Source organism: Pteropus alecto, unplaced genomic scaffold, assembly GCF_000325575.1.
Source record: "Pteropus alecto unplaced genomic scaffold, ASM32557v1 scaffold25, whole genome shotgun sequence".
In the NCBI taxonomy this organism is placed as follows: domain Eukaryota; kingdom Metazoa; phylum Chordata; class Mammalia; order Chiroptera; family Pteropodidae; genus Pteropus; species Pteropus alecto.
The window spans coordinates 5,098,629-5,123,175 of NW_006441955.1; the positions used below are offsets into that span (position 1 = coordinate 5,098,629).

The 24,547-nt window shown below is 42.5% G+C and overlaps 1 protein-coding gene and 1 pseudogene across 1 annotated transcript; one reads left to right on the forward strand and one right to left on the reverse strand.

Moving 5' to 3' along the window:
- The first annotated feature begins 6 nt into the window (after positions 1 to 6).
- SHISAL2A (shisa like 2A) lies at positions 7 to 17,297 on the forward strand. The gene is made up of 3 exons (XM_025052120.1): positions 7 to 180; positions 7,026 to 7,165; positions 17,027 to 17,297. The coding sequence occupies exons 1-3, from the start codon at positions 167 to 169 to the stop codon at positions 17,272 to 17,274; spliced, it is 402 nt and encodes a 133-aa protein (XP_024907888.1). The 5' UTR covers positions 7 to 166; the 3' UTR covers positions 17,275 to 17,297.
- LOC112485821 lies at positions 5,242 to 5,362 on the reverse strand (annotated as a pseudogene).
- Positions 17,298 to 24,547: the final 7,250 nt, after the last annotated feature.

Genomic DNA, 24,547 nt, shown 5'->3' on the forward strand with positions numbered 1-24,547 from the left:
GAGCGGCGCCTGCACGAGCTACGTGAGCGCCGAGCAGGAGGTGGTGCGCGGCTTCAGCTGCCCGCGGCCGGGGGGAGAGGCGGCTGCCGTCTTCTGCTGCGGCTTCCGCGACCACAAGTACTGCTGCGACGACCCGCACAGCTTCTTCCCCTACGAGCACAGCTACATGTGGTGGCTCAGGTACCGGCCCTGGCCCTCACCCCACCTAGAACCCCATTCCAGTCTTAGCCCCCTCACCTCAACTGTCAACCCAGCCGTGTGCTAAATAAACCCTCAGCCCTCACCCAAGAGCCCACCCCAACATCAGCGCCAACCCTCACCTATCCTTTAGCCCTTCAGGCCTAATCTCACTCCACCATGGACCAACTCCACCTGCAACTGCTTCTCAGTTCCGTTCCCCCATCCTGACCCAAGCTATTATTCAGATCCAAGCTTGAACCTCAACTCTTATCACGAAAAATCTGCACTCCATCCCCACTCCAAGCGTCATCCTCCACCACCCTCAACCCAATCCCAAATTACTAACAACCTTCTCCCTAACAGCAAATTCCCATCTTCCAGTGTTCACAGGAAACCCAAACTCCACCCTCATCTAAGTGCTCATCAGAGTCCCCTTCCTAATATCAACAGCAGCCTCATCCCTGATTTTACCTCATCCTTACTCCCCAATACTGATCCCAGCCCTTACTCTACTGCCAGCCCTAAACTCTGTGTCAATCTTCCCTGCAACTCCACCTCAGCTCTCCTTACCCACCCTGACTCCAAACATTATCTAAACCTACATCTAAACCTTAGTCTGGAGCCTTAATCCTCACCTGATGCTACACCGCAACTCAGTGCCAGCCTCAGCCCAGCTTCAACTCTTTCCTTCCCCCTCATATTTAGTCATTCTTTCAGCCACCCCTTACTGAGCACTTAGCTGTGCCAGGCCCTGCGGTGGGTGCTGGGGATGTACTCCACTCCCAAGCTAAGGCAGAAGACCAAAGGATCAGAGCTACCTCCAAGATCATCATGAGACAATGGCATAATGCTGCCTCAGAAACCAGTTTAGGCTATATTTATAGTAATATAATTTGGGTGAATTTCTACCCATAGTACCTCGGTTCAGGGAAGCGGGTAGTTAGGCCAGCACTGACATCCCTGGAACCTAAGTGTGGGGCTGAGCAGGCAATAGTTCTCAAGCTCTCTCCATCTCCAAAGTCCTCACCCAGAAAGGACCTGACCCTGAGCCTGCTCTGGAAAACAGACATCAGCAAAAATGGAGTGGGCCTTCTCAGTAGACAGTGATTTTCCTGTCCCTGGAGGTATGTGACCAGAGGCTGCATGTCCTCTGGGTGTAAAAAGACAGTCTGCCACTAAAACCTCTCTGAGCTGTTGTCTTTTCATCTATCAATGGGAAGGATAATAAATCATTGCCCTGATTTCCAACTAGGGCAAGGACCAGATGAGATAAAGAAGTGAAATCAGCTTGGTATATGCCACTGACAATTACAGATATTATTGCTTTTTCTGGATGGCTCAATCCATAATTCTAAAGGATTTTCAGATGGTCAGGTTTTCAGATCCTGCACATTTAGCTGCTATCTGTAATCAAGAGAATTATATTAATTTATTCTCTTGTTCATCCATATTTTCATTCATTCATTATAGCCTTTGCTTCGTGCCAGGTGCTATGCTGGGCACTGGGGACACAGAGATAAATTATTCCCCGCTGCTGAGGAGTTCACAGTCCATTGAGAGAAATATGACATGCATCTAACGTATAACAATGGAATATTTGTTGAAGATCCACTGTGTACTTAGCACTGAGCGGGGTGCTGAAATATGACAGCACTGACCTCCCTTTGAGGTACACAGACAGTGTGGCACTGGTTCGAACCTGGTCCAAACCTTGGCTTTGTCACTTAATATCTATGTGAATTTGGGCAAATTATATCTGAATCTCTTTTTCCATCTTTGAAATGGCAATAGTAATACTTGTCTTATGGAATTGTTGTGATGATTAAGTGAAATTACATATGAGAGTGACTAGGACATGTTGTAGTTGCTCAATAACAGGAAGTTCCCTTTCCCTGGTTCATGGGTGGGGTAAGTGAAGCTCGGAGTATAAAAGTGAATTATCCAAGATCTTCTAGCAATGTCATAGCAGATTGAGATTTAAAGAACATTATTTAGGACCATCCAAGGGCGAGATGCATTCACACATTTGCAACCCTGGCACGTCTTCTCTCCATTTTACAGATGAGAGAACTTGAAAGCCATTAAGTTACTATCAGGGTGTGCCTCAAGCCCAGGCTTGTCCTGCTGCACAACTGTCTAAATCTAGCCTGGCTCTTTTATAACCTGCTCTACTCCAATCATTTGGGAAAAAAATACTCACTGATCTTTTACTGTCTTCTGGGCACTGTGCTAGCCCTTAGAGACACAGAGATGCATAACCCCCTCAGCACCCAGCCAAGACCCTATCCTCCACTACCACCCTCTTCCCTATATACCCCTCGTAGTTCCTCCAGTTGCCTTGGACACTTGATGTGCTTTAATGACTTAGATATGAGGTAGTGGGTTGGACGGATTGAGCTCTGAGGTCACATCACATGTTAGTGTGCTCCCATCCTATGACCCCAAGGGCAACTGAAAGGTTCTAGCCTTCAGGGCTGACTCTTCCTCAGTTTAGACATAATGTAGTTCATAAACATCACAGACAATTGTACAGTGGAGGGGAACCAAAGGTCCTCAGGACGTCTAGGTGATCAGTGTACTCCAAGCCCTGAAACAACCTTTCGGGCATGCTCCTTTCAGAGCCCCACCACTGCAGGATAGAGACTTTGTTTTGCTCGGGACTCCATTTGCCCCTTTTCATAAAAGCTAGCCCTTAAAAACATATAAATCTCCAGGAAAACACTGTTTCCTTTGATAGTACTCAAAGAGAATTGCTGTCTTTTAAAAACATGTCTCAAGAAGTGAAGACTCTGTGTAGACAAGCAGCTGGTCTTATCACTGTCTGATCCACTTCCACTACCCTCTATCAATAGTTCTGTTTTTGACCAGGATGTGAGCCAAAAGGCAGCAGCCTTGCTGGAAGGCAGAATTGATGGTCAGGCATTGTGTATTTCACTGTCTCATTTAATCTTTACGGACACCTAGTGAGATAGGAACCTTTATGAATGAAGAAAATGAAGATCAAGAGGTGAAGAATTTTTCAACTTACATATGACAGAACCAGGATTCAAACTTAGAATTGTCTGACTCAAAAGTCCTAACAAATGTTGGACTACGCCTGCAATTCTTTTCTAGGGGATCACAGTGGGCTGTCTCTTGCAGAGTCATAAATTTGTGAAATCCTAGTCATAAATATGTGAGATTGGATTGAAGAACTAGCGGTTCCTCAATGCAATTTCTCACTCAGGACAGGAATATCTAACTTCATTGAAAGGTGTACTCATCCAGGTATTCTGTGCAAACTTGTCCAATAATAGGGAACTCACCACATCTTGAGGCAGTACATTCACCATGGGAGAACTCTGACCATTTAAAGTTCATCTTATACCAAGCACAAATTTTTCCTTCTTGGGGCCTCCCTTGCTCTCTCCCAGTTCTGTCCTTGGGGGCTAGTTCCTCTGTCCCCAGAGAGACCATAAGAGACAGTGCCCACTCCCTGACTGACCCTTGATCCAGGATATATTGCTCTGATATATCCCATACTTCTCAAATGACCCTACTTTTAGAGGGCCCTTTTCATTCAGGTGCCCATAGACGTCCTTCGTAAAGGGTATGGTCTCAACCTGAGCACAAATCTCCCAGATAAGAAAGAGCCTTATAAACAGTGAGTACATCTCAAAAGAGGAAATAACGTTTAATTAAAGTACTTACAAGAACTAAAATATACTACATGCTCTATGTGGAGAATGTGAAAAGGAAAAGAGAAATAAAAAAGGAGAGAGATCCAGTGTCTTAGCTTGGGTTCCCCAAAAGACTTAGAGACAAGGATTTGAGGGCAAACAGTTTATATGAAAAGTGATTCTAGAAAACACTGGTAAGGATGTGGAACTGAGGATGGGGAAGGAAGGAGCGAAGGATGGTGTTACCAAGCAAGTCACCACCGAGGGTCACCAGAGCTTAAATCTGCTGAACTCTGGCAGCCAGTGTAGAACCTATACCTCAGAGTCATCCCACCTAAGGGCCAAGGGAGCTGGGCATTAACACACCATTTTCCATCAGTCATTGGTTGTGTGCTGATGGGAGAAGGGAGGCATTAATTTTCCTGCACTTCTGACCTGCTCACTGTGTAAACAGAGACTGTTCTGGGCCCAAGAAAGCCCTCAGGCAAAGAGATACACACAAATGCTGGCATTTGAAACTCTGGCCAGAATATTTCACAATTCTAAGACCCAATGGGACACAGACAGGACATCTACAGCCTAAACTACACCTAGAGTCCGCCCGTTAACATTTTGGTATATTTCCATGCAAATGTACATATGCACAGTTTTTTATATATTTATTTACTGAGTTGGGGTTATGGTATATTTTTAGTAGTTTCCTGCTCTCTTCATTTAACACGATCTCATCATAATTTAGCCTTTATCTTAAATATTATTTGAAAACATGTTCCATTCCATTACATTGGATACAGGGAGTATCCGATAATATATTTAGCCATGGGAATACAGACTCTTCAAAGTTCTAAGGTGTTTCTGTTCAGTGGAAATTAGCCATCAGCTAGTTAGCCATTAGCTGGCTGGGAGCAAAATCAGGTCCAGGAGGGAGGTTGGCAGAAAAGCTGTAGAAGGGGTCTGTGATGTTGTGATTTATAAGATATTTGGTCTTCATCCACAGTTCCAGGCACACAGCTCCCAAAACTCTTGGAATTTCCTAAGTGTTGAAAATAATAAAGGTATCTTTTGTTATGTTAACGGAGTGACTTTTGGACACCTCCCAAGGGTGGAGCTAGTTGCCAGGAGAACCAAGGGCGTGAGCCAGAGGTTCGGAACTTTCAGTCGCCATCTCCTGACCTCTGGAAGGGAAGAAGAGCTGGATATTTAGTTCCATTGTCTATGGCCAATGACTTAGCCAATCATGACTACACAATGAAGCCTCCCTAAAGACACAAAAAGACAGTTTGTTGGTCCTTTTTTTCCCCTTTTTTTCTTTCTTTTTTTTGGGGGGAGAGCTTCCATGTCGGAAAACCAGAATTTTCCATGTGCCACCAGGCCCCAAAATCCATAGATTTTTTTTTTTTAATGCCTACAGCACCCAGTGTTCCTAGTTGGTCTCCCATCCAAGTACTAACTGGGCCGGACCATGTTTAGCTTCCGAGATCGGACGAGATCGGGGGCGCATTAAAGGTGGTATGGCCGTAGACTGAAGCTCTTTTGTTTAGGACCTCACCCAATGCATCTCAGCATCTGGCTATTGATTCGTATCCTTTAATATACTTTATAATAAATCAATAGTCTAGTGAGTAAATGTTTTTTCTTGAGTTCTGTGAGCCTCTCTAGCAAATTAATTGAACCCAAGGAGGGGATCATTGGAACCTCCACTCTATAGCTAGTTAGTCAGAAGCACAGGTAAGACCCTGGGCTTGTGTAGCTGGTATCTGAAATGTGTGTGTGTGTGTGTGTGTGTGTGTGTGTGTGTGTGTGTGTGTGTGTGTGTGTGTGTGTGAGGGGGTGGGCAGTCTTGTAGAAATGAAGCCTTACCTGTGGAATCTGATTCTAACTTGGGTAGATTGTGTCCAAATTGAGTTGAATTCTGCTGGGGTCAGAGAATTGCTTATTGATGTGGGGAAATCTCCACATACACCTTGGAATTGGGTCTGGAAACCCTTTTCGGAGTCGTAGGTAGTAAGGGCACACAACAAAGCCTAGTGCCTACCTATCTCCTACCTTGGGAGAACATCTCATAGTACCTGACATACGGTAGGTATTGAACAGTATTGACTAACTGCCTACTATGTGCCAGGGCTTGTACAAGGGGAGGACAAAGCCAATTTGAACATGGTCTGAGTCTGCCTTCAAGGAGCATAGCAGTGATATTTTGAACACCTACTATGTGCCAAGAATATGACATATATCATTCCTCTTCAATACCACCTGTGAGGAGTTATGTTTTGATCATTCTCACTTTTCGGATAAAGAAACCGAGGCTCAGAAGGTTAAATAGCATCATCAAGATCTCAAAGTTAGTTATAGAGCTGATCCTAACCAAAGTAGGTCTGGTTCCAAAGCTCTATGCTATTTTCCCACCACATGGAGTTGCCTGACCCCATGAGAAGTGCTAAAGACCCTGAGGAAAGTGTCCTTGGGTGGATTAGCCTGGCATGGGGGAAGAAAGGGGAGAGAAAGATGACCAAAGAAGGCATTATTGAGAAGAAGACATTTGAGATGGGCTTTGGGAACAGGTAAAATTTCAGTGCAGGGAGATAATGGGGAATGATCATGTGAAACAGGAAAGATAGTGGCCCCCAAATGAGCGAGGAGGTAATTGTCTAGAGACTAAGCGACCAAGGTCTGACTTAGGGCAGAGGCAGTGAGTTCGGAGATTGAGGAACCAGTGGCTGGGAGGCATTCTAGATGTGGAGTCCACAGTGGTGTGACGACCTACTGGAGAGTGGCACAGAAATTTCCTTGAGGCTGGAAGGATAGATGGTTTTTAACTATGTGTCTTGATTTTTAAGAAACAGTAGTATGGATACAGCTCTTTAAAATCATCTCCACTCCCTGAGGTGGGAAAAGGTTGAGGAAAGTAGGGAGGGATGGAGAGGAGAAGAAAGGGAACACATACCAAATCCCAACTACATAGTGGCACTGAGGCATGTCATGTTATGTATGTGAAGAGTACTTGGCATAGAATTGATACTCTTTCCTATGCTTAGACACAGGAAGTCTGTTCAAGACTAGTAGAAACAGAACAAAAGTTGAAGCTGGCTGATTCCTGTAACAACTACAATGCTTCTCCTATAACCTGCTGCCTCCTAAGTCCCTTCCTGATACTCAGCCCCTCTATCTATGGTCTTCTTTTCCCAGTATTGGTGCTCTTGTGGGCCTGTCCATAGCAGCAGTGGTCCTCCTGGCCTTCATTGTCACCGCCTGTGTGCTTTGTTACCTGTTCATCAGCTCAAAGCCCCACACAAAGTTGGACCCAGGCTTAAGCTTACAGTCTGCAGGTAAGAAAGAGGCCACGTGATTTTTTTGTATTCATCAGACTGGCATTTTTACAGAGGGGAGATATGTAGAAATGATGTTTGGAACATTTGCCTCACAAAGTGTTCCTGGAATATTCAGAAACAGCAGCACATTTCCCAGGACATTCATGATCTGAACGTTTCCATCCTAAACTCTTCATGTGCTCACTGTTTACTAAAATAATTAGATATAGTCAGTATTCTACTTGTTACACAAAGATTACTCTATCTTGTGGATTTTCTAAGACGTTTTAAGTGTAGCCTTAGAATATGCATATATTACCCCCACAAAAAACAATAAGAAAAGTTTACTGCTCACCAAATTCAATTTATTTAGAAACTAAATAGAAGTATTTTTTAGATACTCTGATGTCCTGGACTACTTATTTCTTCATTAGCACGGGCCACCTAGAGCTTCTCTACAGGGCCAAAAAAAAGTGTTGTTTTTTACACAAATCTTTATCGTATACATTTTTACAGCCTCTGCAAAGTATTGTGAAAGATATAAGTCCCTATTGGCAAAAGATCTTTCAGTACAGTTTGGTAGATAACACTCAAAATGAGTATTATCTCCATTTTAGAAATGAGAAAATCAAGGCTGAGAGAGATTAGGTGACATATTCAAAGTATTACAGGTAATAAATGGTAAAGCTGAAATCCAGCCCATGTCTTTCCACCTTTAGTCATGCTCTCTTTTTCTTTGGTTCACCACACTGGGTCTGTGCAGGTATATCATTAAGTACAAAATAGTTTGATATCAATGTAAGGAGGTTTTCAAAAAGGAAAGGATACTTGAATTAGTGTTAAGTTAGTGAAGGAGTTGGTTAGGCAAAATAGAGGAGAAAAGGCATTCCAGGAGAGAGAAAATAATGGGTAAAGTTGTGTGGGCAGGACTGAGTGAGACCTATGCAGTGACAAGGTCATTCACTTTAGGGTACCATAGGGAGTAAGGCTAGACTGGACAGAGGAGGAATTAAGCTAAGCAGAAGCAGCAAGGATGGCAAACATCAGGGAGGGAGAAGAGACTGGGTGGGTAATAGCTAAGAATCAGAGAAAGACAAGAGGGCTGAAAAATTTGTAAAAAATTATTTTTTTTAACTTAACTTGTGCAACAAACAACCAGTACAGGCACCCTTCTCAGATCCTAATGACTCCCGCATTGGCTGAGCAGTGAAAAGCAGGAGGGATGGCTTTTGAGAGTAGAAGGATTTATCTGGCTCCCCTTGGAGTCAAGAAGTCCTGGAAGGCAGTGGTAGGAGAATAGAAAGAAAGCCTGAAGGAGAATAGACCCAGCCTCAGGGAGACCAAAGACAACCCACGTTTCAATTTTTAGAGAAAAATCATAAAAGTTAATAAAAGGCAGAAAAGAACCTGATAATCCAGTGACATATGACAAGTATATGGATAGGAGGAAGGCTTAATATCGAAGACACATCAGCTCTTTCTAAATTAATCTATAAATTAATTAAACATCCCAACAAAAGATTTCATGCATTTTGTCAAATTAATTCTAAATTAATCTAGAAGAGCAAAGGTGCAAGAGGGAACAAAACAATTTTAGAAAAGAAAGAAGAGGAGGGTCTTCTCCTATAGACAATAAGACATTTTAAGAATTTGTCAGTTTGATATTGGCACAGAAATTGACAGAAAGAATTGAGCAATATAGTGTCCTCAACTGGGTGTGCATTTGCTCTCCAAGGACATTGGCAATGTCTGGAGATATTTTTGGTTGTCATTATTGGGTGAGGGGTGCTACTGGTATCTTTTGGTAGAGGCCAGGGATGCTATTAAATATCCTACAATACAGAGGACAGCACTCTACAACAAAGAATTATCCAACCCAAAATATCAATAGTAATGATGTTGAAAAACCCTGAAATAGAGAGTTCAGAAACAGACTAATTAAAATATAAGAATTTAAATAAAACGTTTAATTTTAAAAAATAAGGGGAAAATGGCAAATTTGCCTACATAAAATGCAAATAGACATTGAATACAAATAATACAAAATACATTATACATAAAGTTAAAAAACAAGTGGTAGATTGCAAAGAAATTATAAATGTAAGTACACACATACAGGCAATCCTCATTATTTGCAGATTCAATATTTGAGAATTTGCCTTCCTGCTAAAATGTATTAGTAACCTCAAAATCAATACTCACAGTGTTTTCAAGGTCATTTGTGAATGTGAACATGCAAAGAGCAGCAAAAAATTTGAGTTGCCCCATCATACACATTCCTAGCCGAGGTTGAACAAGGCCTTGCTCTGCCTTCTTTCAGCTCTCAGGCTATAAACAAGTATCCTTTTCATGGTATATTGAGTGCCATGTTTTTGCATTTTTATGATTTTTGTTAATGGTTTCACTGTTGGAAATGGCCCCCAAAAGTAGTGCTGAAGTGCTGTCTAGTGTTCCTAAGCACAAAAAAAGGCTGTCATGTGCCTTGTGGAGAAAATACATATGCCTTTGTTCAGGCAGAAGTTATAGTGCTGTTGGTCATTAGTGAATGAATAATATTAAATAAGTTCTCTTTAAACAGAAACACACACAAAACAAAGTTATGTATTGATCTGTTGACAAAAGTGTTGTGACTATAGGTTCACAGGCACCTAACTTTTAACAATTACATCGGCCAAAGTCCAAAAGTGGATCACATTAATAGTGATAAGTTTGGGTGGGGGGAATGGATACTCTCACATACTAGTAAGGGTATAAATTGGTACCACTACTTTGGAAAGCAATTTGGCAATATCTGTTTACATTAAAAATGTATACTCTATAACTCAGTAATTCCACTTCTAATTATCTGCCTTCGAGAAATAGTTACACTAGAAGAAGACTTATTAAGATGGATAGCTTGTCATATTGGAAACAAACTAAATGTGTACCAGGAGAGGAATAATGAAATATGATACCACAGTTAAAAGGAATAAACTATGTAGAAATAGACCATTTCATTTGCTCTTCATAATAACTGGGCAGGGTATAGCACTTATTACTATCTATTTTAAAGATGAGGAAACTGAAGCCCAAGTCACCTAGTGAGTGAACGACAGAACCAACTCTACGTCCACTATCCTTCCTCTCCTTATCCCTGTGCTGTGAAAGGGAAGTCCATACTATGTGCCACACATCATTTGAAACCTTAAATGCACTTTCTCACCTAATTTTCTTTTCCCAACAACCCAAGTGAAGTAAGTATTATTATCACTCATTTTATAGATGTGAAAACCAGGCCTCAGAGAGGTTAGATGACTTACCCAAGGCCTTGGTCACGGTTTGTAAATTGTGGAGCTGGAATTCAAATGTATGTGTTTTTATGCCTCCAAAGTCCTATTCTACTTTCCTTACCAGGCTGGATCTATAGGGCGCTCCTGCTTGTGTCCAGTCCCCTTCATTTCTTCGCACCCTATCTCCCCCCTCAGCCTTTCTGAATTAAAAAGAATACAGTTTATCCCTTGGCCCTGTGAGTAAAAACCATCTTCCTACTCTATACTACTCAGCCACCAGCTGGATTATTCAGTCGTCAGAGTTTGACACAGCTTGTGTTCTTGCTTTTTGCTTCTTATTTTTAAGATAGAAAATGCATTTCCTGACCTTTTACTAAATGATAGCTTTCAGCTCGCTCTGTCTTTTGCCCAGATGCAGCCCTTAGTCCCTCCCTTTCTTTTTTATTAAGCGCTGTCCTCTCCTCGGAAGCCTCTTGTTCCTCCTTCTGCATCTGAGATAATTTACAAGCTCACTATCTTACATTCATCAGAGCTTTACTCTTTACACAGACTTTTGTTTTTGTTTGCTGTCTCCCTCTCCAGTAGGACTTGTAGAGAGATCATTAGCTCCATTTTAAGGCAGAGGAAACCAAGCCTCAGCCAGGGGATGTAAACTGGCCAAGTCTACACAGCTAGCGGGCACATATTGCTGGGATAGCAGCCCTAATCTCCTAAATTCTAAAGCCTATGATCAGTGCACTGTACCTCAGGGTCCTAATCTCTGAGTGTGGGGACAAGGGCGGGATGCGGAGTACCTTGGCAAGAGCGGAGTGGAAATCGAACAGTTTATGAAAACAAGCTCCTTCTGCTGCCCAGGCATTCTGTACTGTCGCATCATGCACCCGCCCCCCTCGCCCCCAATCCCCCATGGTGCTTTGTGAGGAACTAGCTTAATCCAAGGAGTGACCAAGTTCCTGCTATTGTGCTAGATGCTATGCTAAGGACTTTAAACATATTATCCCATTCAACCTGCTCAACTACTCTGCCAGGTGGTTATTATCAACCCTATTTTGCAGATGAGGTGATGAGATTAAGTGTGGAGTTGATATTCCAACCTGGGTACGTTTAATAAGAGACCAAAAAAATTAGGGAAAACATGCAAGAGTTCAATTCTCATCCTCTTCTGAAAAGTGTTGGTGAGGAAATCATTAATCAGCTATTCTCATTGACTTAAGTGGCTCCTAGAAATCAAGTCTGATACTCTCAATGTACAGATGGGGAGCTGAGGCCCAGAAAGGGACAATCATGTGCCCAATGTCACCCAGACAACTGGCCAAGCCTTTGTCTCCTAGGCCAGAGATCATTCCTTGCAGCAGCCCCTCTCACCTTCCAGAGATGGTTCAGTTGCCTCAGAGCCCACTGCTTTTTAATTAACTACACTTGGTATCTATGACCCAAACAAGCTTCAGTGATGAGTCGGTCTTATCTCATTTCCAAGCAAGGAGAGAATCTGAGAAATCCTCTCCTGGCTGGTCACCACGGGCTTGTCCCAAATTCAAGGTTGAGGACCTCAGACAATCGGGGGACTGGCCACAGAGGTCTTTGGAGAAAGGTGGGAAGGCACACCCTGGTCTGGGACATCAGAGAGCCTGGTTCTAATCTTGGCTTTGTCTTTCTCATTGTGTGGTCTTAGGCAAGACACTTCTCTCTGGGCCTCAATTTACTCTGTAAAATGTATACAGTAATATCTACTAAGAAAGTTGTAAAAACTAGAGGTAATTCTTACATAGGAGCTAATTAGTTTCTGACACATGATAGGCTTTTAACAACTATTAGCTCTCATTTTTCTTATTATTAGGCACTTAGATTTTTACATGTTAGTCTTCTCAAAGAGTCTATTGCTATCTCAAAGATAGAATGTGTCTTACATGCCTTTTGTTTCTCCAGGACCTAGCCCAGTTCCTTACATATACTAAGGGTATGCTTATTCTGTGGTAAGTGTCCAAGATTTGGAATCAAGCAGAATGAAAAGTGATTTCTAGATCCAATACATAATAGCTGTGTCCATACTGACTTTCTCCGTCTGGGCCTCAATTATTTCTCTATAACATGGAATAATAATATCCATCTCAGAGTGTTGTTTGGATAATCAGTTAAGATTGTTGTACCAGCACATTTTAGCCAAACATGAATCTTATCTTAACTACTCTGCTGTTCAGAGCTCCACATTTTAAGAGGGACTTTGACCAATCAGGTGATCAGAGGCGGCTTGGTCTAGGAACCAGGTCATGTGAATATCAGCTGAAGAGCTGGGGACATTTGGCCTTAAGTAAAGGAGTCTGGGGCTCAGATCTCTGTTAGGCTGTCTTAGAGCATGAGGAGGAGAAATTTTGTGAGAAGCCCGAGAAAAGAGCTGGGATCAGTGCGGAGAGCCATAGGAAACAGATGGTCATTCAAGAAAGGTAGACCTTTCTTAGAATGAGACCTGACATACTCTTGTAAAGAAGACCCTCATCATTCTGGGCTATTTGGTTAATCAATTTGTAACTCTTGACTTAAAAAAAAAAAAAAAAAAAGCACCCCCAAGCCTGGAAGGTAATCAGGGAAAGGCTGAATGTGGGATTCGGCTAAGGGGATTCTCACATTGAATAGAAGGTTGAACTAAATACCTATACCAAATAAAATGCCTTAAAATGCAAGCTTAAATAAATCAGAATCCCAAGGAATGTACAAAACACACACAGAGACACACAAAACAACCTCTTGGAACCAATAAGTGCATTTAGTAAGGTCATAGTATATAAGGTCAGAACCAAACATCAATTGTATTTATACATATATTAGCAACAAACAATTGGAGACCACAATTGAAAACACAATAATATCATTTATAGTCATTCACCCCAAAATGAAATAACCACATATCTGACATAGTATGAAACTAATAAAACATGTATAGGATCTATATAATAAAAACTACAAAATGCTGATGAAAGACATCAAAGATCTAAATAAATGGAGAGATATATCATATTTATGAATTGGAAGATTCAACATAGTAAAGATAAAAATTGCAGCAGTTCTTTTGTATATATAGACAAACTGATTTTCAGATTTATATGGAAAGACAAAGGAAATAGCTAAAATAATATTGAAAAAGATTAATAAAGTTGGAGGAAATCATACCACCTAGTAAGATTTTAAGACTTATTATATATTAGCAGTAATCAGGACAGTATGGTATTGGAGGAGGGACAAACACATAGATCAAGATAGAGTCCAGAAGTAGACCTACATCATAAGAATGTCTAACAATTTTTTTGACAAAGGTGCAAAAGCAATTCAGTGGAGGAAGAATAGTCTTTTCAATAAGTGATGTTGAAACAACTAGACTTCCATAGGTAAAAAAAAATAAACATTTACCTAAACCTCACACCTTAAACTTTATACAAAAATTAACTCAGAATAAATCATAGATCTATATGACTTACCTTTCCAAAACTTTTAGAAGAAAACAGAAGAAAATCTTCATGACCTGGAGTTTGGCAAAGTCTTAGACAAGGCACCCAAATCACAACTCATTTAAATAAAAAATTGGTCACTGGTCTTCATCAAAATTCAAAATGTTTGTGGTGCTAAATACCCTATTAAAAGGATGAAAAGAGAATCCCATTACTGGGCAATAATCACATATCAGATAAAGGACTTTTGTCTAGATTATACAAAGAATCCTCAAAACTCTGCATTAAAAAAACAAACTATCCCATAAGAATATGAGTAAAAGACTTAAACAGACACTTCGCTGAAGAGGATATACAGATAACAAGTAAGCATTATATGAAAATATGTTTCACCTTTATTAGCCATTAAGGAAATGAATATTAAAGCTACAGTGAAAGACCACTTCACACCTATCAGAATACTAAAGTAAAAACACTGACAATGCCAAGTGAGGAGTGGAGCAACCGGATCTCATACCTTGCTGGTAGGAATGTAAAATTGTACAGCCACTTTGGAAGACAGTTTGATGTTTTCATAAAGTCAAACAAACACTATATTTATTAGTTTCCTACGGCCACTGTAACAAATTACCACAAATTTGGTAGCTTAACATAATAGAAATTCATTCTCTCATATCTCTGGGAGCCAGAAGTTCAAAATCAAAGGCTCCAGAGAAGAATCTATTTCTTGCCTCTTCTGGTGACTGTCAACATTCCTTTGCTTGTAGCTGCAATCACTCTAATCTCTACTTCTGTCTTCATATAACTCTGTGTGTGTGTCTATCTCACTCTGCCTTTCTCTTATAAGGGCACTTCTGATGGCGCTTAGGGCCTATCTAGATAATTCAGGATAATCTCTTCATCGCAAAAGTTTTTAATTCAATCACACTTGCAAAAACTTTACCATATAAAGTAACACTGACAGAGATTAGGACCTGATATCTTTGAAGGCCAACATTCAGCCCACTACACCATACAAATCAGCAACACACTCGTAGGTATTTATCCTAGAGAAATGAAAGTGTACGACTGCACAAAAACCTATACACAAATGTTCATAGCTGCTTTATTTGTAATAGGCAAAAACTGGAAACAACCCAAATGTCCTTCAGTGGACAAACAGTACAATCATACAATGGAATATATGCAGCCACGAAAATGAATGGACTATCCATACACACAACTTGAATGGATCTCAAGGGTATTATGCAGAATGAAAAAAAGCCAATCTCAAAAGGTTGTATACTGTATAATTCCATTTACATAACACTTCTGAAATGACAAAATTATAATAATGGATAATGAATTAGTGGTTGCCAGGGATTAGGTTTAGGAGGAAGGTCTGACTGACTGTAAACGGGTAGCATGAGAAAGTTTCTTTGTGGTGATAATCATTATTTATTCTGATTGTAGCAGTGGTTACATAACTCTGCACATGTGATAAACTTTCACAAAAAAGTACATATAAAAACTAGTAAAATTGAATATGATCAGTAGTAGTTTACTTAATAGTATCATATCAATGTCAATCTCCTAGTTTTGAAATTGTTATGGTTATGTGAAAGATGTTATTAATAGGAAAAGCTAGGTGAAGGATACACTAGAACTCTTTATTTCTGTTAATTCTTATGAGTCTAAATTGTTTAAAAATAGAAAGTTAAAAACAAAACAAAAGAAGAAATGTATTGACTCTATAGGTAAGAAGTCCAAATATAGGGGGTGGGCTTTAGGCATGGTTTGAATAGAAGTTCACAATGTCCTCAGGCTTGTGACTCCATCCTCTGAGAGTCTCTCAACTCTGCCCTGTATTTGTATTGGCTTTCTCCTCAGGCTGACTTTTCTCATGGTAGTAAGTTGGCTGCCAGCAGTCCCTGGGATTACATGATTTTTCTTCCCTTCCAGCCAGGAAGAGAAAGAGGGAGCTACCTCTTTCTACAAGAGAAAGAGTGAGGAGAGGCATGAGCTCTACTCTGATTGGACCACCGTAGGTCATGTGCCCACCCCTATCCAGTGCTATGCGATGGTTCAGATCGATCAGGCCCCACTTCTATAGCTGGAGTGGGGCCAATTCCACTCAAAAATATGGTATGGCAAAGCATAGAATTTATGAGTAAAGAGTGATTTGTAATGAAGCTGAAAAGATGGGACCAGTATGCGAAGAGCCTTGAATGCCACCTCAAGTATTATAGGCAATGGGATGACATTGAAGGCTTTTGAGAAAGAATAGCACATAGACTCACTCGACCTTACAAAGATCTCTGGCTACCGCCTGGAGGATAGACTGGAAGGGCCTGACTGGAGGCTGTTCCAGTCCTCTGGCCAGAAGATGAAAGCCTGACAGAGGGTGGTGGCCTTGAGGATGGAGTGAAATGACTGAATATGGCAGATGGTGGAATCAGCAGGACTTGGTGAACTGCTTGGCTTTGCGAAGGGGTTGGAAGAGAAGGTGTGAGAGATGACTCACATTTCTGGCTTGAACACTTGATACAAAAAAAAAACAGGAATGCTCAATTGTGTCAAATGCCGATAAGTCAAGGGAGATAAGGATTTATAAGTGACCATGGGATTTAATGACAAAACATTTTAAGGTTGGTTTGTAAATTGCAAGTAATTTGTAGCAAAATAAATCATAGATGGGAAGTAGAGATTAATAAAGCCAGGAGAGCCTCCTTTCAAACTCAGATTTAAGAGGAGAGGATAAAGCAGTAGATAAAGAAAATCATGGAATCTGTTCTTAAAGAAAATAACGTATATTTTTAAAATGTCCAGCACTTCTCTGCATACTGGCTATGTAGTAAGCCCATATCCTCATCTATAAAATGAGTTTTTAATAGTACTTACTTCATGGGTTTATGGTGGGAGTCGTCTTCGTATTGCCTAACAATTGTTTGTTGTCTGCCTCTTTTACTAAACTTTAAATTCATTAGAAACACTGACAGCTCCTACTGCATGATGTGGTATATCGTTAATAAGTATTTGTTAAACGAATGGTGCCTTTCGTGGTAGTTAAGACTCTGAGCACAGTCTTGCCCAAGGTAATCACTCAGGGAAGTTAGCCAGGGCGTGTAAACCTGAATGGGTGAAAGGAGATGCAGGAGAAAACCCCATGCCCTCAGCCTGCTGTTTTCCAGACCCTGAGGAGATGCCCCCTGATCGCCAAGGTGGAAATACAGGCAATTCGGTGGAGGTGCCAGGAGTGAGCCCTCCAGGGCAGAGTCACCCCTTCCTGAACCCACGGCTGGACTGCAAGGAGCAGGCTGTGGACCCCAAATGCCTCCTCCAGCACTGCTTCATGGCCACGGTGACCACCAGTGATATTCCGGGCAGCCCTGAGGAGGCCCCTGTCCCCAATCTAAGCCCAGGTGGACCAGCCCCATAAATCCAATAAATGTCTCTATACCATCCTCTTCTGGAGTCTCTTTTCAGTGAAAGGTGGGGGTGGGGATGATCAAAGGGACTTTGGTGCCTAGCTGGATAAATGAGGACTTTTCCCAGCAATCCCTCCCAATTCCTGTTGTGGACCTAGCTATTTTGCTCCGTGTAGCCCACCGTGGGCCAAAGGGAATTTGGACATGGCCCCTAGGTAAAATGGTCAGTAACAACTCCTTGCCATCAGGGAGAAACCTGAGGCCTGTGTAGGCTCAGAGGAGCCCCTCACCTAACCTGGGGAGTCAGAGAACCCTGACTTGGTCTTCCTGCCACAGAGCAGATATACTTAGGATCCCATGGAAGATAACTGGGACCCAGAGGCAGGTGACTCCTGCCTCTTCAGCAGCTCTACCTTACTCTTAGAGTGAACACCTTGCCAAGGAACAGAATGAGAGAACATGTAGAGTACATAGGACCCAACCATGCTTAATATCATTCAATTTCTTAGATGGATGAAAGAATGGATGAATAAGTGGGTGAAGGAATGAATGGTTAGCAGACCAAACACACAGGCTCTACAGTGTGACTCTGCTACTTCCTGACTCTGTGTGGTCTTGATAAATTCCCTTAGACTCCTTGAGCCTTGGTTCCCTTACTGGGTTATGGCGAGTGGTCAATGAGAACATGAATATGAACTCCTTTAATAAAAATGAAAGTGCTACAAAGACTTTGTATTTTCAGATGGGTATTTTCTCTGTAACATAGTAAGAGCAGATACTCTGAAGTCAAATGTCTGGTTCAAATCCTGTCCCTGCCCTTACTTGCTGGGTATTATTTGTGCCTTGATTCTCTCATCCATACAAGAGGGTATATATAATAGTAGTACCTACCTCATGAGATTTTGGAGGATTAAATTACTTAGTTCATGCAAAGTTCTTAGAGCAATATTGGCAAATGGAAACATTATGTGTTCGCTTTTTTCTTTTTTTTTTTTTTTAAATTAAGCTGATAGGAAAGGAATCTTAGAGCAGGATGCCGATCGCCACCCCTCTCTCCTGGCTGTTCTCACTCTCTCTCTCTTTTTTCTTTTGAAAATCTAATTGGCTTTATTAAATGATTCACAAAAAGGGCAGCATTCCATGTAGCAAGTACAGAGGAACCCCTGTTCTCTGCATCTTAACTTTGGCAGTGGCTTTAGGCTTTCCTCGGGAGTGCAGGGCAAGGATCAGGAAGACTCAGTAGCCACTGAAAGCAACTCTTGACATTTCCGACAGTGAAATGAACTGCTGCTGGATTTGGCAACAGTGTATTGGTCACTCTTAGATATCTGTACATGGGGCCTGAGCAAGCCAAGGGTACATGATGGGGTAGCAAGGCAGGGTGAGTTCCCCACAGAAGTGCCCTAGGCCGGAAGTCAAGATACCTCAGTTCTGGTTTTGCTTTATTTGTTGTCTTGTGCACACGTGTGTGTATGTGCATGTCTTATTTTCAGCACTCTAAATCCTTAATCCACTTCTTGTACATTCATTGGTGTCTATTCTGTGCTAGGACCTGGGAAAGTTACCAGGAACAACAGGGAATCAGCCACAGCTGCTGTCCTCAAGGGGTTTCATATGGAGGGCAAGGCAGGCACACAAAAGGGCAACTGGCCCAAGGCCATCCCTTTATGCAGCTTGAGGAAGGAATAAGTAATGTCATGCAGCTTGAGAGAGGAATAAGTAATCATCGAAAACAAGTTAAAGTTTCCAGGTGAGGCAAGGTCAGAAGACATTATGGTCCTAGTACAACCCGTGTAAAAACAGTGAGAGAGAGCCTTGCATAGCCTGGGAACTGCACATCGTGGGAGGCTTAGTTGCTGATCTTCTGTGTGACCTTTCACAGGACAGTTTCTCCTTGCTATCCTCATCAGAAAAATCCATTTTTCCTCTGAACACTTTCTGTACTGAGCTTTCTGGGGGGTGACAAGGAAGAATCCAAAACTGCCCTGGCCTTTAGTCTGATCATGGTCTCATAGGGGAGGATGATCTGTAAATTCAAAAAACTCAAGTGGTTGTCAATGACTTAAAGCAGTGGCTCTCAAACTTCAGGCTGTGTCAGAATTATTAGCTGGAGGGCTTATTAAAACACAGATTGCTGGGCCCACTTCTCTCCCCCTCCAAGTGTCTGATTCAGTAGGTCTGGAGTAAGTCCCTGAAATTTGCATTTCTAACTAGTTCCAGGTGATGCTGATGTTGCTGGTCTGGGACCACCCTTTGAGCAAGACTGGCCAGGAAGAACAAAGAGGACTCAGAGTTGGAAAGGTTAGGAGGAGACCTCACACTGAGCAGGGCCCTGAAGACCTGGTAGTATTTTCCCAGCAGGAACCTGTGTGGATGGGGTGGAGATAGGTAGAAAATAGGCTGTGTGTGCTCTGCTGCCTTTGCTGACCTACACATCCCAGGCCCGTAAAGCTCCTCCCCATCCCCCAAGTTCAGCGTCTGTCATTTGAATTCAATCAATCTTTAGAGCTCACTCTCACTGGGGATGGCTTGTCCAAGTCCTGGGTTGGAAAGAAACTGCCTACCCTGTGCAGCAGGAGCCCCCTCCCCCAGGGCTGCCGAGGAGGAAGGAAGCTGGGTGGGCTGACGCACAGACAGAAATAGTCTGAGCTCACTGCTGCTCCCAAGCACACATCGACCAGCAATTATTTCTTGTAAATTGCTTTCCCGGTTATGTTCAGAACATGTGTGTGTGCCTGCCTGGGAACAAACAATCAGAGGGCACTGGGTAGAGGTGGCTAGCTGGGGAGTCTGAATCTTCACTAAGAATTAGGGAACTGTTGAATCTGAAAATCTGAAAATATTAGAACCTTCCACTTACCTTTATAGCACTCCTGTCAGGTGGTTTCTCTCAAACATTTGTTTGTTCCTTTGAAATTGATTGACAATGATTCTCTGCCAAGGATCTAGGGTAAATGAAGTCTCAGTCCCTGTCCTCAAGGAACTCGTGGACATGGCATCTACAGGAGATCCCTAACCTAGCCAAGGCTTCAGGGAAGACTTCTTGGAGGAAGCAATGCCTGAATTAAGTCTTGAAAGACCCATTGTCAAGTGAAAGGAGGGTTATGTACAAGGTGGGGAATAGAATTCAAGGCAAAGAAAAAACAGCATACACAAAGACCCAAAGCTAAGAGAGGACACATGGTGATTTCAAAGAACAATAAGTAGTTCAGTTTTGTGGACACTATACCCAAGATGGGGAATAGTGAGAGATGAAGCTAAAGGAAAATATGGGCCAAGTCCTAAAGCTTTTTCTATATTAAGGGGCTTGGGCGTTAACCTGAGGACAAGGGAGAGCCATGCGAAAGGGTTTTCAACATGGAAAAGGAATTCAGCACCTTATCTGATAGCTTGTTCTCATGTTCTTCATGACACAGAAGTGAAATTTGCCACCCAGGAGTTCTGCTTTTCAGGCCCATTGGACACCTGCCCCTTTGGTTCCTGAAACCTCAGAAGTCTGAAGGACAGTGATGACTCTTGTGCCCACAAGAAGAAGTCCTGGAAATATCTCCTCTTGTCAGGAGGAGGAGGCCATTTCACTGCCATCCATGACACTGCTCTTCCTTTCCTATGCCCAGTTAGCTCAGGGGCCAGAGCATCGGGCAACCAAGGCCCAGGCCACAGACCAGAGCCCAGGAGAGCGACGTGCCTTGCTCTGTCCCAGAGACCTGTGAGGCTCTCATGTGTGGAGCATTCACAAGGGTGTGAATGGCTCCTTGCACGCTTTCTCCATACCTTACAGGATCAAGGTCACCAGAGTCAGTAATCCATTCGGGGAGTATTGACTGAGGACATTCTGTGGGCCCAGCACCATTACAAGCCCTTTAGGATTTAAGATACAGGCCTAACCTTAGGGACGTAGTCACTAGAGATGAAGAGTAGGTTTGACCCATGAAACCCCTAGAGAGCAATTTGAATGCAAATGCCAAGCTGTGGGGCAAAGGCCATTAGACTTGCAAGGATTCTAAAACAGGAGAAAAGAAACAGTCTGGAAACCTTTGTGGAGAAAATAGGGGTTGAATTTGACCTTGATGGACCATGGCAACATTTGAAGGGTCAATGAGGTAGAGGAAGTATTCTATAATATTTAAAGAGGATTCAAGTGGTCATAAATATGGCAGAGTGAGAGGTGTCCCCAGATCTTTCCTCTTGAAACAACAATAAGCTGAACATCTAAAACTCAATAAAAAACACCCAACCTGCACAAAAGCATGTCTGAGCAAGGGATCTGTAAATAAGAGCTACCACAGGCATCTAGCTCCCCACTCTGGAGGGACAACTGGTACCAGTTTCTTGTCTCTTTCAAAAGCTGTTCGATATCCAAAGAAACTAATATATGGGTAGAAATTATATAAACAGTATCACTATACAAAACGATAATAATATTTAAAGAGAGTTCCACTTGTGGTCTAAGGGCTTTGGACAAGTAGAACATTCAACAGCCCCACCCCCAGCCATAGTCATTCAACAAACATACACTTCATATCTTTTGCATGCCGGGCCTTTCCCTGAGCTCTAGGAACCAAGAAATGAATCAGTCATAAATCCTGCCCTTGGGGAGGTTAGACAATGATAGGTTAGACAATTAAATAGTATAGGAAGGGCTATGATTTCTTCATTCATCAGTTGAAAGATGGCTTACCACTAAGATGGATGATACTAACCTCATACATGGTGTTACATTAGTGCAATGTAACTTTGCCACCCCTTTCATTAAGCAGTGGAATATATTTTCCCATCCTTTGTTTCTGTGCTGACTTTGTGACTTGCTTTGACAAAATGTGACAGGCAAAAGTGGCATTGTGTGACTTTTATGTCTAGGCCTCAGAAGACCGTGCGGCTTCCTCCCACCCTCTAGGAATGCAGTGCCACTATGTAAGGAAGCCTAGGCTGGCCTACTGGAGGATGAAACCATGTAGAACATACATGAACTCTCCACTAGGCCTCCCAGACCAACTAGCTCCCTGTTGAACTACCAGATGACTGCAACTACTGTGACCCTGGGTGAGATCAATAGAAGAACCATCAGCTGAGCCCAGCCCAAAGTGCCAATTTATAGAATCACGAGTAAATCAATGGTTATTTTTTTAAACCATATACTTTGGGATAGTTTGTTACATCACAGTAGATTACTCATATAGTTCTTTTCATATTTTATTACAATTGCGAATATATCTATTTTCTCCGTTTGTCTGTGAGCTCCTCCTTAAAAGAAAGAACCTGGCTTTGTGCTGAATATCTTTTCCCTTCTCGGCCTTGCTCCATATCTTAGGAGTATGATTCGTGTGCGTTACATCAAGGGGCTACCTTGCTCTCTGGATTCTGGTAGGATTTGGCAAACTGGAGTCCCAGCAGCGTATATATCCCCCTAGCTTCTTGCCTGAAGTTACACCATGAGCTGGCTGTATCTCTCAACCAAGGTACATAGCCCCTATCAGGCTGCTCTTACCACAGCTATCTGTCTCCAGAGTCTGGTAATTGCGCCCATCGCCTGCTCCTTTAGACCTAACATTACTTATGTTGAAGTATTGCCCTATCTCTAGTCCCTGTATGAAATAAACCCTTTGTTATACTTTTCTCAAATTACTCAATTTGAGAATGCCATCTATCTCCTTCTGACTCTCTGAGATAGTATTTTATGCCTTAGTCTAACCCAGCTGCCCTCTAGCTCATGGTATATGCTCAAAAAACGTCACTTGGTAAAGAAAGGAAGATTCCGAGAGACCTGCTGTTAGAGTTGCACTTTGGTCAGAAACACTTGAGTCTAGATTCTGGCTTTATGGCTTCCTAGGTATGTGGCCTCAGGCAAATTTCTTCATTCTCCTGAGCCTCAGTTTCCTCGTATGTTAAATATGGATAACAAATACCAACACTTCAAGATTGTTGCTCATATTATAGATAATGTTTGTAAAATGTTTGGCTCACAGTAAATGATGAATATGACTTTGGTGAAGAGGTAGAAAGGATTTCATAACCATTTTCCCATTTGATTCTCACTATATCACTATGAAGATCACTATCATTATATTTTTTTAGCAGCCTAAGACCAGGGAAGAAAAACAACCAGCCTACAGCCACATATTGAGCTGGAAGTAGAGTCAGAATTTGAATCCAGGTTTCTGACTCCCGGTTCAGTGCTCTTTTTGTGAAGAAGAGATGAGACCTCAACACACCTTCTTGCTAATAAGCCAATGGGGAAAGAAAACAAAAAACAAAGCAGGCCCTCCTAGAAGCTGGCAGGGGCTACCTGTCCCACTCTCTTCTTCAATAGAACTTTTTGAATTTTTCCAAGAAAAGGTTTTGACCCAATTGCATGCTTCACTGACCAGCAGGAACCTGGAGATTAAAACCACCCTCCTGGAGACTTGGGATAGGGAGAAATCATGCTTAGCTGAGAAGGTCCAGGACATGAATGCAGTACATTTAGTAGGGGAGTTCAAGGCACTAGAGTCCTCTCCCTCACCTGTGGCCTCTTGGGCACTCCTTCGCTTTGCCCCAGGCTTTTTCCTCTAGCGAGGCTCCAGCCCTCAGTAAGTGAGCCCCTCTTTAAGTTATCACAGTGCTTGGCACATAGTAGGTGCTCTTTAAACCTTGGGTAATAAAAGAATGAATGTGTACATTTGCATAAATATTCATTCCATAAATACCAATATCCACTCTGTGCCTCCCTATCTGTTGGGGTGGGGACCCAGAAACAATTAGACAATGCCCAGGTCTCACAGACCACAGGATCCTCATCTTAGTATTCACCACATCGGGTGAGTTTGCTAGTAGTTTCATCGAACACTGTCAGAGCTGGAAGGGCTCTCAGAGACCTATTCCTTTCAATTGTCTCATTGTACAAACGGGGAAACCAAAAGTCAGAGGAACACCATTCTGGTACAGAGAAGAGCATTGACTAGAAGGCAGGACAGCTGGGTCAAATATTAGCGGGCAATTCTCATCCTCTCTCTAGGCTTTGTTCTCCCCGTGTGTAACACCGGGCAAGAGCCGCTGCGCCATCCGGCACAAAAGGCTGTTCTAGTGCAGAGCTGTATCTCCAAGGAGGCCTTTCTCCAGGGAGGAGGGAGCTTTCTTTGTGAAACCCTCGTTTTCAAAACCTCCAGCTCAGGGTTCCCAAACCCCGCCTCCTCGCCTGGCCGCCGTGCGTTACCATGGAGACCGCAAGCCCCTCGCAGCTCCCTGCTGTTCCGCACCCCACCCCCTTCGCCATCTCTCTCAGCCGTTTCTCGTGTGACTGCAGAT